The 20,865-nt window shown below is 42.2% G+C and overlaps 1 protein-coding gene across 1 annotated transcript; it reads left to right on the forward strand.

The window, feature by feature from the left end:
* Nucleotides 1-6,503: 6,503 nt before the first annotated feature.
* LOC123970561 (cortexin-1-like) lies at nucleotides 6,504-20,863 on the forward strand. Its single transcript, XM_046048646.1, has 2 exons — nucleotides 6,504-6,635; nucleotides 18,027-20,863. The coding sequence occupies exon 2, from the start codon at nucleotides 19,264-19,266 to the stop codon at nucleotides 19,642-19,644; it is 381 nt and encodes a 126-aa protein (XP_045904602.1). The 5' UTR covers nucleotides 6,504-6,635; nucleotides 18,027-19,263; the 3' UTR covers nucleotides 19,645-20,863.
* The last annotated feature ends 2 nt before the right edge of the window (nucleotides 20,864-20,865 follow it).

Below are 20,865 nucleotides of genomic sequence, written 5' to 3' on the forward strand. Positions count from 1 at the left end.
AGAGGGATGGTATTGACTTATTGGCTTTGAAGTGGAGAAGTGAAGTGTTGAACGGGCCTCATCGACTTGGGTGTACTGAGCGAGTCCCCATAAAAAAAATTGTTGAAAAGAGTTACAGGAAAATTTGTGTAAGCATATCTTGTAAAAAATGCAAATGACAAATTTGAAAGTGATGCATTGCAGAAGCATGGCTGGTTGCCTTTCTGGCAAGGCTTATCCTTCATTCATTATTAATATATTTATTATTTGTTTCATTAATTTATAGAAATGATCAATCACTTTAAATGTAACCAGAATTAATCCTCTGGCGATGCTAATCGCGTGGAGACAATTTGAAACGGTGCATCATCAGTCAACTGGCTCCATCAAACTCTGTTATCTGAACCAAGTGTCCTCTCATTTTAATTTAATTCAGTTCCCCCCACCTCTCAATCCCTCCATCTCTCCCTCCCATCCTCTCACTCTTGTTCTCCGAGAAGGAAAATTACACCACGAGTAGCAGTACAAAATGATTTTGGCAGCATGGTCTGACAAACTCCTCCAATCACTGTCTATTTCTTCAGCGTGATCAGACCTTTACAGCTTTACACGTAATCTATATCAAATGGTCATCAATCAAGTTTCTTAAGTTTTGGAGTAATATATGTTCCCAGGCCCAAAATCATATCACGCAGATAAAAAGTCTTTCACCGGGAACTTGTTTTCTCACTCTACCAGGGACTGTTTACTAATGTTCAGCATCCATGCATTATTAAAGCTCTTATGAATAACTAAGACAATCCATTTAAACACACCACACTCTCTCTGGTGACAGAAAACAAATCCTCACAATGCACTGACCTTTTGAACAAGGTCAAAGTTGGAGCTAATGTCTCATTAAAAACAAATGTTGCCATCATGGGTGAATGGGGAGTGATGGACAGCTCAAGGTACTGATCTACATTTCAAGGTGAACTCCACAGATTGTACAAATCAAAGTCTATTTACAGGACTTGGGGAGCACTGCTGCATATGTGAATAAAGTTGTATAAAGCCTTCTCTGGCTCCAGAGGGAGCTATGTGAAATCTCATAAATATCCTCAATAGCTATGTAAATATCCTGATGTCACTTGGGGTTGAAGACTGAAGACTATCTGGAGGTGTGAAGTTAGAAAGAAGTGATGTTACCAGACCTCTGTAGCCCGCTCCTCATCTCAGCTTGAGGCTAGTGGCTCAGGGCTCCTTTAGCACTAGGCACTAGGTTTTGACAAGGAAGAAGAAAGCACGTACTAAAAAAGGCGATATCTCTCTCCGTTCATTGAGAGCCCTACAATGTAAAATCTCTACGTTTAAACACAATGGAGGAAATGGGCTTTATGTGGTGCACAAAATCCAAACCACAAATTGTAATATACAACATTATAATAATAATAATTTTTGCGACACCTCCTTCAGTAACTGTACAATCAAACTACTGTGTTTACAACTGTCGAGTTTCCTAGTTATTCTGAGCCACAAGGTTGGCGTTGCACTACACACACATACACACATACACACACACACACACACACACACACACACACACACACACACACACACACACACACACAGACACACACACACACACACACATACACACACACACACACGTGGAGCTAACTGGCTGGACACTTTAAAGTAAGAAGTAGAATATCAAATGGACCGTGAAGTGTGGATCAGCGTGAAGGAGCTGGTTGGGAACTGATAGGTGAAGTTGTATGTATGTGTGTGTCAGGAACGGGGAGGGTGTGTGATCTTGCATGATGGTGGCACTGGGACGATCCAGGGTGTAACTGCATGATGAATGTTTCTCCATAACCACGACTGGGGGGGGAATAATCACCTCCCCTGCAGGCTGTGCGAAACCGCTGGGGAAATGTAGCCCCTGCCCTCAGTAGCCCCAACAGCAGAGGACACACAAAGACACATGTATACACACACATTCAGACAGTCATTTCTCCAAATGCTGATTCTTGATGGGTTAAACAAAATGAGCACAGGAAATGGAATTTTCTGTAAATTATGAAATTTGCTGTGTAAAATTGTTTGAAATTCCATGTTGGTGGCCACATGTAATTAGACGTCTAATCCTTTGCTTGTTCAGAGAACGTGCCCGTGCATGCTGTGAAAATGTGCTTATCCAGCATTGTGTTTCAGCCAGTAAAGCATCTGTGTTTAATTTCATTTACATTTGTGCATTTAGTGGATGCTCTCATTCAACAGCTCAAGATGGGTGGGCATAAAGCGGCTAAGCATCTTGCTCAACAGCACTTTAGTAGCACACATGGCTGCTGTTGCAATCACAGTGTCTCTTTCAGGGGACCGAACTTGTGTCCTTCTGGTTTCCGGACTCTCCCTCTACGCTCAATTTAGCAAGGTTCCTCTGTACCACTCAATCAGACAAACCCCTACAGTAAAGTGCGCACACACACACACACACACACTTACTAACACACCACAAGGGAAATGACATGGCTCTAAAGGTCACGGGCTACAAAACAGCTCTGATTCCCAGAGGTTTTAATGACTTTCAGACACCCTGTTCACTTTTTCACTTTGAAAACAGCGGCCACAGTTTTCTTTGCATATTATTGTGATAATCCATGTGCTGGTGTTCAACATGGAAGGGATTACTGCCATGAGGGACAGCTGACTTTAGGGAGGAGGAGAACACTGTCACGCTTGGCATAAAATCCGTCCTCAAACATACAGTATCTCACAAAAGTGAGTACACCTCACCCCTGACCTTTTTGTAAATATTAGATTATATCTTTTCATTTGACAACACTGAAGAAATGACACTTTGCTACAATGTAAAGTAGTGAGTGTGCAACTTGTATAACATTGTAAATTCGCTGTCCCCTCAAAATAACACATCACATAGCCATTAATGTCTAAACCACTGGCAACAAAAGTGAGTACTACCCTAAGTGAAAATGTACAAATTGGGCCCAAAGTGTCAATATTTTGTGTGGCCATCATTATTTGCCAGCACTGCTTTAACCTTCTTGGGCATGGAGTTCACCAGAGCTTCACAGGTTGACACTGGAGTCCTCTTCCACTCCTCCATGACGACATCACGGAGCTGGTGGATGTTAGAGACCTTGTGCTCCTCTACCTTCTGTTTAAGGATGCCCCACAGATGCTCAATAGGGTTTAGGGCTGGAGACATTCTTGGCCAGTCCATCACCTTTACCCTCAACTTCTTTAGCAAGGCAGTGGTCGTCTTGGAAGAGTGTTTGCGGTCATTATCATGTTGGAATACTGACCTGCAGCCCAGTCTCCAAATGGAGGAGATCATGCTCTGCTCTAGTATGTGACAGTGTATGTTGGCATTCATGGTTCACTCAATGAACTGAAGCTCCCCAGTGCCTGCAGCACTCATGCAGCCCCAGAACATGACAGTCCCACCTCCATGCTTGACTGTAGGCAAGACACACTTGTCTTTGTACTCCTTACCTGGTAGCCACCACACACGCTTGACACCATCTGAACCAAATATGTTGATCTTGGTCTCATCAGACCACAGGACATGGTTCCAGTAATCCATGTCTTTAGTCCATTTGTCTTCAGCAAAATGTTTGCAGGCTTTCTTGTGCATCATCTTCAGAAGAGGCTTCCTTCTGGGACGACAGCCATGCAGACCAATTTGATGAAGTGTGCAGCGTATGGTCTGAGCACTGACAGGCTGACCCCCACCCCTTCAACCTCTGCAGCAATGCTGGCAGCACTCATACGTCTATTTCCCAAAGACAATCTCTGGAAATGATGCTGAACACGTGCACTCAACTTCTTTGGTCGACAATGGTGAGGCCTGTTCTGAGTGGAACCTGTCCTGTTGATCCGCTGTATGGTCTTGGCCACCGTGCTGCAGCTCATTTTCAGGGTCTTGGCAATCTTCTTATAGCCTAGACCATCTTTATCTAGAGCAACAATTCTTTTTTCAGATCCTTAAGAGAGCACTTTGCCATGAGGTGCCATGTTCATCCAGTGCAGAGTATGAGGGAGTGTGCAATAACACCAAATTTAACACACCTGCTCCCCATTCACACCTGAGACCTTGTAACAGTGAGTCACATGACACCGGGGAGGAAAAATGGCTTATTGGGCCCAATTTGGATATTTTCACTTAGGGCTGTACTCACTTTTGTTGCCAGCGGTTTAGACATTGTGGCTGTGTGATGTGTTATTTTGAGGGGACAGCAAAAACACTCACTACTTTACATTGCCGCAAAGTGTCATTTCATCAGTGTGGTCACATGAAAAGATATAATCAAATATTTACAAATATGTGAGAGGTGTACTCACTATTATGAGATACTGTACTTTGTCATTACAGCTGCTCACTGTAAAAATGTGTCTACATATGATGTAATGCCTAATTGAGTTTCTACTGTGAATAAAAGCTTTATGAGATTGTGTGAGGTTTATTTTGATGAGACGATGGGTCGGAATGCTTGAGTTATTGTGGGATATTTTCAGAAAGTAATTTCCACTCATGTCATGTCATGAGGTTTGTCAGTCAGCAGGACAGGGGTCACTTTATTTGGTTGCATTAACAGATGGTGTATTAGAAAGGATTTTACACTCCAAACTGATGAATACAGCAAGTAAATGATGCTGCTGAAACCTCCTCACAGACTTTGTTTGATTCGTCACTGTAGCATTTCATACAGCGCAAAGTTGAAGAAACGTTCAACCTTATGAAAAACCTCCAAATTGCTGCTAAAACACACCACAGACCATTTGAGAAATTACTGTCTATGTTCAAAGAGAGAAAAAAGGTTTATATGCTCAATCATGAGAGAAACAACTCGAATATGTTGGGGAAAAGTAAATGGCGTCTGCCTGATGTTGTGTTGGCTCAAAAGGTTAATGAGGTGCTGGTTTGCTCGGAGGAGAGGAGACAACAATGCTCTTTACGGAAGAGGAGGCGTTCTACGCCGGAGGGGCCACCATAATGACACCCCTCAGATCTCATTATCAGGCTTATTGATTAGTCATGGCCACCTGCCCCTCCACCCACACACAGACCCAGACAACACACACACACAACCAGAAAAGATGAATGTTTAACTTGCATACAGGAGCATTATTCATACACATATCCCTTTCAGGTTAACATGCCGGGAGATTTTAGTCAACACGCCAGGTATGGGCTTTCTAGCTCCATTCACAGCCTCCTACACGCCACATATACACACATTTGAAGAAACACACTTGGGAAAGTGACACACTCCACATCCGTAATGTACTTGCACACACCCACACAGACACTCCACAGGGGATGAACGAATACACACTTGTATGCAGTTTAAAATGCTTGGACATTTTCAGCCTCTAATGTGCAGCAGCCATTTTGTTCCAAGAGAAAATTGCTTTAATTAGAATTAGCACAGTGATAATAGACGTGCGTCCCGCTGTCAAAGGTTTGAGCACTCACCATCACTGCACCACACACTCTAACCATCATCAGATGAACCAGCGGGGAATATCTGACATTCACTAACATGTTCGTCCTACACTGAGATTATACAGAGGAAATGTACGTTGGAGAATACAAAAAGTCATCAAACTCAGCTTGGGTTGGTTTGCTTTTATCGTTTACATATTCAGATTCTGCCCTTGTGTCAGTTGCAGATGAACCACAGTGGGTGCAGTGGTTTGGTAATAGTTAGGTAAGTTAGTAAGTATTTGCTCTACAAATATTTCCAATTGGAGCATCAAATAAGTTTCTTGGCAAAAAAATAGTTACAGGAAGCAGGTTGGCAAAACTCCCTCATCAATTACCTAAGTACTGTGGAGGTGAGTCTCTAGGACCAAAGGAACTACAGCAATGAATCTAATTAAGGCCTCTCCACACGTAGGACCTGTCTGCTTTCATGCTCCCAATTCCCACCTTCAAAGACACTTGAGCCCTTGGCCTCTCTACCAGAGACACACAGGTGAGGCGACCAGCACCAGTGGCACGTGGCTGTGGGATGGAGGGATGGAAGCAGACGGCAAAAATTGCACAGATGCCGCTGGTTCCCTCACATGGACACGGATGAGGAAGAGAATGGAGCATGCTGGGAGAATAGAGCAATTTAAGAAACGGAGGGAGGAATGAATTGTGGAGAGGAATGACGATAGAGTGGAATAAAGAAGGGAGAAAGACCCCAGAGGATGAGAAGTAGCCCACTTTTAGTCTTTCAAATTGTTTGTTTTTTATTAACCTAACCGAGCGTGGTTCTAAACCGTGGTAACAATTGTTTAAGATCCTGCAAAATTTACCAAAGGGTTTCCATAGTTGTTTCCCATCAGGGCACACGCGGCCAAGTGCAGATGACAGTTTGTTGACTATAGGCGGTTGTGTTATGTATGATTTCTTTATGTATTGTTGTGTAAAGGCAACCTTTGTGATTGGCTATGCGCCCTGGGGGAGGCCGGAGTGGGTGGGGAGCTTTAAGAGCCTCTGCCTGCCTCCCCTCGTGTCTCCCAGCAAAGCGACACTCAGCAGCAGTAGCAGCGGAGGAGGAGGAGGACTATCACGAGAAGGAGAAGAGACGAGCGCATCCCAAAGTTTGAGGCTGCAGCTGTTCGGACACCGCGGACACAAGTACGGGACACCTTATCAGGTTTGTGCAATAGGTTATTCGGGGCGATATAATGCACACCGCTTGAAATGCCTGTTATGTTTAAAAATCAGCACAATTAACACCACAATTACATTAAGATAAATCAGCATCGGACATGTATGCTATTGATAAGAGATTGCGATGCGAAATACAGTAGAGAATGATTTGCATGTCCTTAAGAGCTATTTTAGATATTGTATTGTAAGTTAAAAGCTTCGTCGTCGATTCCGGTGTTACCTGTGTCAAATCTAGTCCAGTCTGCCGTGTCAGTTTAACTTATGTCATAACCGCTAGCCTACTAGGTGATCATAAGAGTCCTACTGCCCAATTGGGGGGGTGGTGTTTGATGAGACAAACTTTAAAGTCCAAATAAAAATGCCAGGAGAACACTTTTTATTGTTTTAATTCATTTAAACGTTGTAGCCTATGTAAACAGTAGGATAGGGACATCCTATTAGGATTATGATATCCGGATTATAGTCTCGATTTAAGGAGCTAATATCAAAAATAGATTTTACATTTTACATTTCACATTTACATTTTACCAACCCTGCTGACTTTGATTTATTTGAAACCACAAAACCACCAGGTTACCACATCATGGAGCAATGTGCCATGAAATTATTATGACAATGCTTGTGTGGCAAGACAGAATTCCTTCTTCCTTTTTAGCTCAGGGCAAGGCACCTTCAGGAAATGTGGATTGAATTATCATGCTGAGATAGAGTACCACACAGCTCAGTGTGATAGCACAGATGCATACAGTACATCCTGAACAGCTAGCAACTGTGAATTTAATTTAGGACTGTCACACTAAAAATCAAATTGTCTCAGTAATGTATTTTGAATTTTGTTTGCTCTTATAGGTTGGCAATTGGCGCTGATAGGAAAAATCTCCATCTGCAGTGCATTGTCAGTGCATTACACTCTATCTGTAATCAACTCCTATGTGTCATTGTGTATTTTGATCCACTTCCTGACCATGGAGGTGTTGGCTTTGGCCTGTCCTACACCTTATCATTTACCCACCAGGACTCAGAAATCTGTGCCAGGCATTGGACACACCTCAGTCGTCCTGGCTTCTTCCAGCCGTATCTATCACGTTACAATGACAACTGCTGAATAATTAACCAATGCCTTGTTAACAGTAATGAGTAATGTGAGTTTTTGGTATCTGGAATCTGATGGAGGTCACTGAGCAGAGGGCAGAGGTCCAGTGCTGTTCTTAGACCCAGTTTGAGATTTCAAATTAAAATGTAAGGGATACCACAAGTGGGGAACTGGTCAACTCTCTCAGCTTAAATGAAAATTAACAGAAGTATACTGTGCTGCTGACGGCTACATTTCAATAAGGTTAAGTAGCGGCACGCTTTGTTCTCGTCATGACTTTTATGAAAACAATACTGCAAAATACAGACTTTGTCTGTCTTAATTCTGTCTTTTATTTTTGCCTTTTTATTCTGTCTTGTATTAATTCTGTCTTTTATTTTTGCCTTTGGCCTGATAAAGGCTGTTTGCTGAATTGTAGGTGTCTTACTATAATACCCCATAACAAGCCTCTGGTGGTCCTTTCATTATAAATGTATGCTGTGCACTGCAACATTGTTCAAACAACAGAACTTTATTCTAAACTCATAAAGTTTCCAAATACACCAAATATGATTTTTGGAGTTTGGGGAAATGGATTGAGAAATGAGACAAAAAGGAGACATGTAGTATATTTCCAGTTATAGCTAGGGCAGGTTACTGAAGTCCCACCCCCTCTCTTCAGGCCTCCCTCCAAAGTCACTCCTCCAAATGCATTTTCATGTGCAATAAGTGCAGGAGCAGAACGCGCACAGGTTGGTAGGCAGATAGACAGGTAGGTACTCTGTGGCTACTTTACTTTATTGACCAGATCAGTTTACCACTTCTGATAAATACACAGCGCGCAATGGTAACGCTGATCAGCAGGAAGTTGTCAGTGTCATCTTGTAACGACCTGTAATGAGAGGAGAGATGGAAAGGAAAGAGAAAACCTTCGAGGGTTTATCCACAAAGCACTCCTAATACCCCTGTGAGGATATACAGTATTACATGGAGTGAAACATTAGTGAATAAGGTTCTCCACTCAGCTATCTCACTGTCTTACTGCCAATCTCTGTTATTAGGTTTGATATCTTAAATCATTTATTCTCTATTGCTCACCCACATGGTTGCTTTACATTTTTCAGGCCTCGTTGGAAAGCAGCTGAGTGGGGAAGTAAAAGTGTCTTTGCTGCATTGTACTGATAGCCACTATTTAAATGTCATGCTGTAGTAAGGTTCAGTGCTAAAATGACTTTCCCACACTGGAGCTTTGAGCAAGAAATCACCTGTGCATTTTGTGGTACTTCAGTGTATTGCCCCTGAAATAATAGCAATGTCACTCTAAGCGTGATTCAATTTGGCTGTATGTAATGTGGCAACATAGCACATAGGGTCATAAACATCCCATTTGCTGCCCTATAAAGACCCACTTCCTTCTCACATGAACACAAAACAAGCAGGAAGGTGGAGCAGTCTGTGAAGCTTAAAAACACCCCCCCAACACACACACACACACACACACACACACACACACACACCCTCCTCTCCATTCCTCTCCTCTCCGCTGTAGACTGAGTAATCAAATCAGCCGAACAGACTACCTTCACTTCAGCAAGGTGATATGTCCGTGTCTTTGTGATGACTTTTCTTCAGTGTTTAATCCGTGCTTAAGAGTCCAACTGTTGGCTTCAATTGTCAGCGTGGATCAGAGCACTCAGCAGCGCCCTGCTGAACAAAGTTATTTCAGCTTCACTGTTTGAATCAGCACTTTGCCATTGTTGAGTCTTTAAAGCTCCTCTGCATCTTATAAGGTGGACTGGATTTACTGGGCATTGCACCCTGATACTGTATTTTCACATTCATGGGTGTGGGCCATCTGTGTTTTTGCATCGCTTACTGAAAAGCATTGTTTTACTTCCTGGCTGGTGGTTGTTCTGACGTCTCAGGTCATTTCCTTTTACACCGCCTGCAGCAAAGTGTCTGACTTTTTTTAATGCTGACTCTAAGCCCTGCGACCTCGGTTTTGAGCAAGTGTTGTGTGGGCAGGGCATGTAATATATATGGCCTTCATCGTGGGCCGGTTGACTGGCTGGCACAGGCTCTGCTCTGTCCCCGAGGACTTGACAGACTGGCAGCCTGATGGAAGGAAAGTGCTGTCCTCTGACTTAAAGAGTGCTGACATCTCCATATTTTCCCCCACACACACCTCCACGAATCCCCCTCTTTTTTCTCTTCCTCTTACCTCCAAATGTGTCTGATTGATGCCACCCAACCCCCTGTGCTCCCCGGGTAGCAGCAGACGTGAATCATAGGGATTACCGTTCTGCTCTCCACCTTTTCCTCCATGCTTTGACACTTTCTCTCGCTCTGTCGCAACTTCCCTTTTGCCTGTTCTCTTTCTTCTCTTACCTCATCCTTCTTCTGACATCCTCTCACCTCACTGCCAGGTCTTTCCTGGCGGTGTGTTGTGCTGTTCACCACTGTGACAGCAGCAGGGGGTCTTTCAATATGAATTATACAGCAGGGTTAGATTGGCCTCGTCAGCTGCTCTCATTCTCACTTACACCCACTTTCTGTCCTCTCCATTGCCCTTTTTTCTCAATAGTCATTTACATAAAAATTTTCGTTCTCTCTTTTTTGAACACTCATCCTCACATTCATCCACTCATTCCTGACCTGACGCCTCTTGTTGACCGGTCTCCCTTCATCCTCATCATTGTGTGAATATTTCATGCCTGTAATTTATGAATTAAATGTAGGATTTAGGTGGATATGATTGGGATGGCGTTTATTTCCCCTGTCTGAGGTGGGGGGCAGTGGGGATATTTGGAGAAAGGGTAGCAAATGAAAGGAGGGGGTGAGCATTGCAAGCGATTGATGGAAATGATGGTCAGATATGTCAGAGCTGATTAAGGTGGTGGCGGTGAACAGCAGAGAAAGGTGGCTTCCTTTGCTGCCTGTCAGCATGCCAGCATCAGTGAGTTAGATGGCTGGAAGCGACAAATATGTTTCGGGACTCTCTTGCCTTAGAGTAAGCCCCTGAGGCGCTTCATAACAGGAAAAAGAAAAATCACATTGAGAGCTTAGAGAATCATGACTGGGTGCAATAAAATTCACAAATAGGTTCGCTCTGTGGGTGTGTGCATTTAGGCTTTTTTATTATATTTTTATTGCCGTTACTATTTTTTGCCGCTTTATTGAACAGAGTGCAGCAGACACAGTTATGACTAGATGTGTGATATTCTTAGGTCTCAAATAAACATCCTTTCAGCTTCTGATGTGATGCACAGAAAGAATTTCAAACCTGTGATTTTTATGTCACGTCTTGTGTGCCTGTGAATCATAGAAATTATTACAACATTTAGGTAACATAAAATGAATTGAGAAATTAAAACAATTTTTCTTAGTTTATCAGCACAAATATAAAGCTGGAAAATGTTTGTAAAAATCAACACTCAGGATGATTGTTTATATTCCAACAGCAGATTTCTTTTTGGATATCTTGAGCCATGTTTTTTATGAAAATGGCAGTTTATGGAATGCGTAAAGGGGCTCTGGATATCTTAGATATGCACAAATGAGCAGAACATGCTGTAGGCTGTCTTATACCTCAGAGAATGTAGTTTAAAATACTGGAATTTACAAAGCATTCACATTAGTAGGTGTGTATACATGAAGATACTGTACACAAACTACCTACTGTATGTATGTATGTGTATATAAAGTTACATTACAATACAGTATGCATTCCAGCTCTCTTTGCACTATTTGTATCCCTGTTGCAGTTTGAGTTTCTGTGTATAGACATTTTGTTGTTGTTTATTGTTATTAAAGCTGATTCTGGAGCATCCCTAAAATTTCTATTGGCTCATTGGAGAGAAGTTTTAGCAGTCCTGATCAGCAGCAGGACGTCCAACATCCAGCCCTTTTACTCCACAGAGATGCAGAGTTGACTCCCTCAGGGTGCTCCCTGGTGGCAGTCAGACACGCATGTGATTCAGGCAGTTAGGGAGAGTGACACAAACATCCAAGAGAGAGGACGGACCTGATTAGAGAGATTGGGCTGCCTGGAGCTCTGATCCTGCTTGGCATTTTTTGGGGAGAATCGTGCAGTCCACCATGCAGCAGAAGACCCAATCAGAGGAGACTTTCTGCTTAGCAGCTGTATCTAAATCTGGCCTTATTGTATTAAAGTAAAACAGAAAGCTCGTCTTGTACAAAATGAATACTGATTTAGTATCTTGAATACTTTAAATATTGATGCAGGAATGACCTTGAAAACCCTAAATATGCTGATAAAGAAAATAGACTGGGTGTTCATCCTGACTGGTGATAAAATGATAGATTGTAGGCAGCTTGGAAGATGGAATTGCTCAGCTGCATTGAGAATCACAAAGGGCGTGTTTTTTTCCCCTTTGCTCTTTCATCTGTGTACAACTCCATTTGTCTTTCTCTCTATATCTCCATCCCTTGTTCATTTGTCCTGGTTCACTACAATATAAGTTTCTCTGCAAGCTGATGTGAACAGTTTCCGACAGTTGTGGACCATTTTTTCTCCTCAGAAACACCCGGCAATGCAGTCCATACTTCAAACTGATGAGGAGTGAGCAGTGCGAAAGTACACGTGTTTATGACAATAGACAGGTTCTTGAAGAATACATCAATATAAAGTGTATTGTTTTAAAAGGTCAGCAGTCTTGGGTACTTTCCACTCTCACAGCACTGCCTTCTCATTTGCATGAACACTCAGTGAAAGAACAGGACGCTCTCTCCCTCAGTGTGTCTTTATATCTGCCTCTCACACACAAATACACACCTTCTTTTTGTACATAAGCAAGTGTGTACGGAGAGCAGAATGGCTGGCTGTGTTGGAACAGCAGAATATTTAATTGCCTAACTTTATCACCATTACCGTAGCTACTGAGTGTCTGCCAGCCTAATTATGACGGGGGCTATCTGAGGACCTGGCTGGTCGTGAGTCGAACTGCTGGCCAAGTGTAAAGAGAAACCACTCCACAGACACTTTGTTTCTCTCAGGTGCTAAAAATACCTCATGATGGTCATGTTTTGGTCTGGTAAATTGGGTGTGCATATGTACACACAAATTTGTGTGTGTGTGTGTGCGTGTGCGTGCGTGTGTGTGTGTGAATCCCTTCCTTTACAAGATGTATTATAAAAGGTTAAGCTTCACATGTTGAAGTTAGATAAAGTTGGTGTTTGGAGAACGCAGCTCAAGGTGAAGTCCCCATTGTCCTCATTAGCCACAGACCCACGGCAGGCATTAGGTCCCTGAGGTGACAAATGAGCCCAGACAAACACCAACGAATCACAGCAAAAAGATATCAATAAGGCTTAATGGTGGATGGTATCAATACATTCTCTCTGCGGCCGTCCACCATTTGACACAATGTGTGTTACTTTTATAGTGATGTGAAGGAGGATACCCATCTAAGCTTGTGGATTTCATGCATTTTCTTCAGGTCCACTTTATCTTTATAAGCATCAAATTGGAAAGGGTTAATCCAATTCCCAGCAGTTTGTGGCTAAAACTGGGAGCATTTACCCCCCCCCCCCCTCTCTGTCTCTGTCTCTGTCTCTCTCTCATTGTTTCGAAAGTCTAATTACTTTTAGAAAGTGGCTTTACCCAGGCTATAAATAATGACAAATCAAGGCTGTCTTTGCACTGGACCCTGTGGATGCTGGCTTGGTGTGTGTGCTTAAAGAAGCAGTGGTGGTCTGTGGTTTTCCTGCTGAAAAGATCATGCTTGTCCTTGTTTTGATGTGGAATGTGTGTGTCTCGGGGTATTTGTGTTGGTGCATGCAAGATGAGAGAGAGCAGACAAGAGACAAACAGCAGGACAAAGAGTGAGAGCACGTGGCAAAGAAAATGTCAATCATAACTTGGGACAGCAACAGAAAAAACAACCTTCCATCGCACAGAAATTATTAATGTGGCACCAAAGATTTGCTCTTTTTACCAAAATGCAGCTCTGGTGTCAAATATGATCAGAACTGGAAAATGTCAAATAAAGTTCAACTTGAAGTGAAGTACATAAACTTTGCTTGCCTAAGCAGTGTATAAAGATGAAACAAACGTTTTATAACACACTATAATGTAGGTGTAAGCAGATATAAGTATTAAATATAAATGTTATAAATGTATATGTCAACAAATGATACAGTGCGTTGTAATAATATAGAATATGTCTTCGTAGGAGAAGTTATAACTAATTGCTGACAAATACTTAATAAGCGCTTTGTAATTCCCACTAAGCACAGACAGACACAAGAGGTTTTCTTACTACTGGTTTATTGAAGTCCTCGCTCCAAATCCACTGTGAAAACTAATAAAATAACATCGACGAGAAAATATAGAAACGATGTTAGCTTAACATAAACAATAACATGCACAGCATGTGGAATAACATTTACCAAAGTGAAATGCAGATGGACAAAACAAAATACCTCGTTGGCTGCATGCTACGAAGAAAGGGAAGTCTTTCAGTCTTCGGAGGTAAACTTAAAACCGCTCACATCAAAGTCTGCTTTAGCTAGCATAAGTTTTTTCACCAGAACACATCATAGACTGTATATAAAAAGGAACGCACACATGTCCATGCTCTCTGCTGCCTGTCGATATTGAGCAACAGAACAACTCACGCGAGAGCAGCCCAACGAAACTTGTAAGTGACTTCAAAATAAAAGCGTAAATAACAAATGCTACTTAAATAGAAAAAGGGATGTATACAAATTACACAAATGTAATTGCAACAATTACAGGCTTAAAATTTCCTTTTACCTGCTTACAACTACATTATAGAGTTTTATCAACCAGTTATTAATTGTTTATACTGCTTATAATTGCCAAATATGGTCAGTTAAAATAAAGTGTAAAACTTGATTGTAGATTTAAGAGTGCCAAGCACTGAAAATGTGTATGTGGGTGGTTGGGGGGGTGGGGATAGTGGGAGGTGGATAGAGAAAGGAAAAGGTGATACCGTGGTCACCTGAGAGGTAACTAAATTATTTTCAGCTCTCTTCATTTCATTTACCCCGTGATGAGTTCTGTCAACGTTAGCTTGACCAATTACTTTGTGAGAAAGTGATGAAAGATGTGTCGTTTTTGTGTGTGTGTGTTCTGTGTTTAAGTGAATCTCTGTCTATATATTGCGTGTACGTAATGAACATAAGTATGCCTACTTTTATCTCTATGCATTTATTCCATTGTGTGTTTTTTAATATGAATGAATGTATGCGTGTGTGAAAGAGGTATCCATTTAAGGTCTTTTCATTGAAGACTGACGAGTGTCCGCTTTGCTTCCCTTTATTTCAGGGGTCTTTGGGGTGCTTTGAGGAGAAATGGAGTGGGCGAGAACTAATGCGAGTCGAGCGAGACGAGGCTGATGGACGGCTGTGTGTGTGTGTGTGTGTGTGTGTGTGTGCGCATGAGGATGATGGAGGGTGATGGTAGGAGTGAGACTTAACGAGGAGGAAAATAAGCTGAGCAATCTCTGTCTGTCCTCCCTCTACCTTCCAATGACTTATTCACACACACACACACACACACACACACACACACACACACACACACACACACACCTTGGGAGCCCATGACTGAACTGTCTGACCACTGACTCTACAAAGGCTTGCTGCAAAAGGCAGAAAATACAGCATTTTTGCCATCTTAGCACTTAAATAGCTGTTCATAACTAAGAAGTAATGGTGTACCTGTTATTGTATAATGTGATAAATTTCACTATTCCAAAGGGAACAAATGCTTTTTCTTTCTCGTCTTTAAGCCCATTCCCCCTCTCCTTCAGTCTATTTATCATCCTCTAACTTAGTGATGAGATTGGGAGAGATAATGGAGGAATGCTGCCACTAAATAATTATGGGGGGGGGGGGACCATCTGTCCTGGGCAAGGTTTGGAATTGAACCTCAAGTATTGAATTGTTCGTCTTTAGTCTTGTTTTGACAAATTATGACTTTGATAATTCTAAAGCCCTTACAAATGGTTTCACGTATTTGCCGCTTCAGTTTTAAAGACAGTGTTTGAATTACTTTTTTCTGACTCTTTCGTTAGTTTTGTAGCACCTGTTAGTGATAGAGAGTTTCCATTATCATTCTTATTGGTTCATGAAGTATGCAAAGCAAAGGTTTTGTGTGATAGATAGATACATTAAAGTGGGCATATTTTGGTAAATTAAATACATGTTCACCTTCCTTACTGAAAATATAGCGCAATTTGGAGTGATACACAGCTCTAACTCCTGGGACTCATTGTCCTGCTGGTAAAGGCTGACATTTTCAGTTTCACAAAGGCTCATCTTAAACAAACCTAATAAACACTTAACAATTAGAACATTCTTCTTAAATAATAAGGGATTCAGTGAATATTCCCTCACAGTATGCTACCTCTCTGTTTTGTGTGTGCTCTGAAAAAATTATCATTTTTTTTCTACACAGCACTGGCTCTGTAAATGGAAAACAAAGAAAGTGGTGTGGACCTTGCCACACAACATTGTTCCAGCCAATCCGCAACAGGTGGTGTTAGTGCAGGTGCATAGGACCAGTGGCAGAGAGAGTTCTATACACTGGCACAGTCAAACATGCTGTACTCCAGGCAGTTTTAAGAAGGAGAGATGGCCAGGAAACAGCAAAAGAGGAAAAGGTCTGAAGAGTCTAAACAGAAGTTATATGACTAATATCACTAAAGGGAGGGGTGTGTTTGTTTGACAGTTGAGTTCAAATATCAACAATCCCTCTGCAGAATCACTTATCTCCCTTTAATGCATGTAACAACCTAAAAAATAGTAACTGCTGAAAAACACTATCCCTAAAAGCCTTAAAAAATTGTATAAGCGTGGTTTAAAAACTATCAATATAAATAATTATATAAAAATGTCCTTGAAAAGAGTTTCAAGGTTCACCTGTTTTTGCAACTCACATCAGTCAGAGGCAGTGACAAGCTAGAACACACACACACACACACACACACACACACACACACAGCAGGTCTATTTGTGCACACACAGAAGTGCGCATTTATTCTCAGTGTGAGTGCCACCTCCCAGGTGTGTCATTCTACTGCCAGCCTGAGTATGGTGCACCAACCACCCTGGAGACACTGGCTGATGAAGTAGCAGATAGAAAACCTTTGAACTGAAAGCGACAGAGAGAAAGACACAGAGAGAGTGAGTATATGAAAAAGGCATTTTGCCATGGTCATGCAGAGGAAAGTCAGTCCGGTTAGTGCCAGCAAACCTCTCCTCTCTCCTCTGTACTGCTGCCCGTTCACCACAGGAACTTCCTCTCTGTTCATCCATCTTTATGTCCTCTATCAATCTGAATAATTTTCTTTTCATCTTCCTGTGTTTTATGTCTATCCGACATTCCTATTTTCATCGTCGTCTGTCTTTCTTTGTACCTCTCGATAATAACCAAGTCATTGCTGTAAATTTATCAGAAATTCAAATTTAACTCAATCTCTGCACTTCTGTCCATTTTCGCCCCTTAATACATTAACCTAAAATTTAAAAGCACTTTCTGTTAGTGTCTCTTCCTGTTACCAACCATCTCTCTCTCTCCTCTTTCTCTACCCCCTTCGTCCTCTTGTCTTTGTCTCTCTTAAGCATCTTTCCACACACACACAAAGTGCTCTGCATATCTCTCCGTATCACGTTTGTCTAAGCAAATAGCCCAGTCACTACTCTATTCAGATGGGCGAGCAGGTAAAAATGGTTTGCATATCATGTTTCCTCAATGATTTGAAATTTGGTCCGCCACAGGAGATGTGATTTTTGATTATTAATGAGGCTGTACAACACTTTGTCCCTCCATCATGTGAGCAAATGAATGAAGGGGGTCAACAAGTGAACAAAATACCCACAGTAACAGTGCGCTGACGAATGAGGGTGCTATAATGTGTGTATCAGTGTTTTTAATAATGCATTCATTACTGCTAATGTGGCCGTAATGACACCATAATCAGCTTACTAATTGAGTGTCACTATAGGGGATGCTGATGCTGTGTTCTCCCCACAGATGGCTGATGTCACTGTCTCTGTTACTTATGGAGCAAAGGGTGGTAATAATCACAATCGTATGATGAAATGAGGAAGGAATGACTTAATCTTCTCCTTATGGTTCACATTAGAAATAATCAGTCCTAATGGAAAAGTTGTGCAATGCCTTTAGTTTTATTATAGGGAATTTCACTGCGCACTGATGTTATATTGTGCACATTAAACGTCGTCATAAGAGCTTTATTAGTGCCATTTTTGGACAACTATCTCAATGTTCTCCTAATCTTTTTCTTTCAGGTGGCGAGTTAAAAGGAGCTGCACCGGTTGCTCGGCTTAAACCAGGAACATCTGATGACGTCACGTCTGGTAACGACCCTCTGTCAAGTCTGCTGAAGACGGTTGGAACAGCACGATGAACAGATTCTGCATTCAATAGACAGAAGATCAAACTGGATGAAGTCATTTTTTGTTAATGGCAGTTTAATAACTACAAACTCACCCTCTCAGAACTTTCAAACTCATTCTCTACTGCTCCCTGCAGCTCTGCTTGTCAAAAGATCATCCCAACTTATTTGAACACTTGACAGCTCTGACCCACTTATCACACTCCTGTGAGCAAAAGGGAAAATATCTAGCAGGCAATATCAGCAGAGGTGATGCTCTGTTTTATATGCCATTGATCCACTGACCTCCTGATCTAATTAGCCACACACAAAAACACCCACACGTGTGCACACAGACACACACCTGCTGTTGCTGGCCTCTGCAGATGCTTTAAATAGCCTTGTGTTTGTAACACACAGACTGGCTCACACTCTTAAGACAGCTATACCCAATTGGGTGTTGGAAGTACATCTGTGCACTATTAACTCCCACAGAGAACACTGACCTTGACTGCGATCTGGACACGTGTTTCTGTGTTTGCATTAGCAGGAGGCAGTGTCGCATCCTGTCTGCTCTGACTGAGAGTGAGAATGAGAGAGCTGATGTGGCAGAGTGGCCCTGATAAATACTCTAAAAACATTACCGCCTGAGGGTCGGCTACTCAAATAAGAAAGCCATAGAGCCTCATTACACTGTTTAGTTAGTTCCTCAAAACACGTGACACTAAAGCATAGTCCATATTAATTGAAAAGTGTGTGTGTGTGTGTGTGTGTGTGTGTGTGTGTGTGTGTGTGTGTGTGCATGTGTGTCTGTCACATTGTCAGAACAGATTAGGGCCAGGCCTTTTTGGGTCATGTCACCTTGACTGACCTACATTTCACTAAATAAACTGGCCAGCAGAGGAAGATGATTCCTGCCCTGATCGGAATACACACTTATCTTGGACAAATACATCACACTCTCTCACCTGGCGAGTGCTCTGCAGCTATTACTTGTTAATTACCTGCTAACTCAGGCTACCTAACTTCTTCTTTAGGTCACATGCCGTTCACCCAACAAACAGGGTCTGCAATATAAAACGTGTAAGCTGCCTTCTTATTAAGCCTTGTAATCAAACTCCATTTTGGCCTTTCCTTCTGCACCACACCTCATGAACACCTTCCCTTCTTTCTCCATACCTCCTCCCAATACACCACCCATCCATTCAGTGTGTAAGCCCTGCCTTCGGGCCTCGTGGAGGATGAACAATGTGCCCACACTTGATTACGAGTTGCTGCTGTCCCCGGCCAGCTCCTCAATCCCCAGCAGCCCTGGCGGTGGCAGCAGCAGCCCCCCTCTGACCTTGATTGGGGTGGACAATGAGCAGCGCACTGCCTTGGCCTTCGTAGGCCTCCTCATGCTCTTCCTGGTCTTCCTGCTGGTCAGGTGCTTCAGGATCCTGCTGGACCCCTACAGCCGCATGCCTGCATCATCCTGGACTGACCACAAGGAGGGGTTGGAGAGGGGCCAGTTTGATTATGCACTGGTGTAGGGTGATGTGTAACAAGGGGGTGAAAAGGGGATTATTTCATTGCATATAGGCAGAATCATTAAGAGCACTGACTAATTAAGATGTGGAAATGGACTGCATCAATATATAATATTGTGAATGCAGTATAAGGGGGTTCGTTGAAGTATGCCCAGTTTATATCACATATTTCAGCCTGTGTGCTGCTGTAAATATGAGGCTGCAGGATGCAATGTAACCATAACAAGTCTGGTTCAACAACAGACAGACAACTGGAATCCCTGTAAGCCATGTTGGACCTTGAAGGACAGAAATAATGAGCTGCACTTCTGCCTTAATCTGACCTACTGTACTAGTTGAACAAGCTACCACATCACAACATCACTTTAGGGCTAGGTTTTCCAAACTCCAGAGCTTGTCAGTATGAAAACACAATATGACTTTGGGAAGACCACATTCACTCACGACATTGCTTCTAACCTCAAAGCTACATTTCTGATGAGCACGCTTCGACATGCAGAACACAAGCAGAACTTAAATGAAGGAGTTTACGCAAAAGCAGATGCCCCTTTAATGAACCAATGGCCGTTGTTAAACCTCCAAGTGTTAAAGTGCTGGTCAAGGAGCACAAATCCTCAAATTTATTTTAGATTTTGGACACTGATCCTCGAGCAGCACTGTAGTTTCAGATGCTTTTGAAGTCCCAAGCAGGTAGTTTGTGTCTCCATAAAAGTTTGTCCGTGTATGTTTTGTGTGTTACTGTGTCTATAACTGAGAAGCCATATTGAAACTATATAATCATTTATTACTGCAAGTAGTGTTTACGTTCACTGGTTGTGTCCTTTGCTTTAGTCAGCCTGACAAGTGTGGTTATGAAGCAGCAACCTTTAGGCAAAAGAAAGCTTTATTTTTCTATTCCTGACTCAAGTTTGGGAGTCACCTTTTTGCTATCTTTCTGTCCTTCTCCTCTTACTGTATCAATCTTCAGACTGTGGACTTTTGAGGTAGTCATGCAGCCACGTTTTAGAAGGAGGCAAAGCAGGTAGCTTTGCTTTTTTGGTGTGTTTTTTAATTAAATATTTTTCTGGCTATCTGCTTTGTTTTTGATACACTGGGTTGAATCAATGAAAATAAAAAAAGGATTTTCTTCCTCAATTATTCTTCCTACTTTCCACTGATAGATGGGCTGTGTGGAAAGTCCACATTATTCATGCTGGAAATGAAATAAAATGATTGCTACTTATT

The sequence above is a fragment of the Micropterus dolomieu genome, linkage group LG05, assembly GCF_021292245.1.
Source record: "Micropterus dolomieu isolate WLL.071019.BEF.003 ecotype Adirondacks linkage group LG05, ASM2129224v1, whole genome shotgun sequence".
NCBI classification, from domain to species: Eukaryota; Metazoa; Chordata; class Actinopteri; order Centrarchiformes; family Centrarchidae; genus Micropterus; species Micropterus dolomieu.

Excerpts from the sequence above, each read along its gene's own strand:
- LOC123970561 (XM_046048646.1), top strand. The coding sequence starts at position 19,264 with ATGAACACCTTCCCTTCTTTCTCCATACCTCCTCCCAATACACCACCC.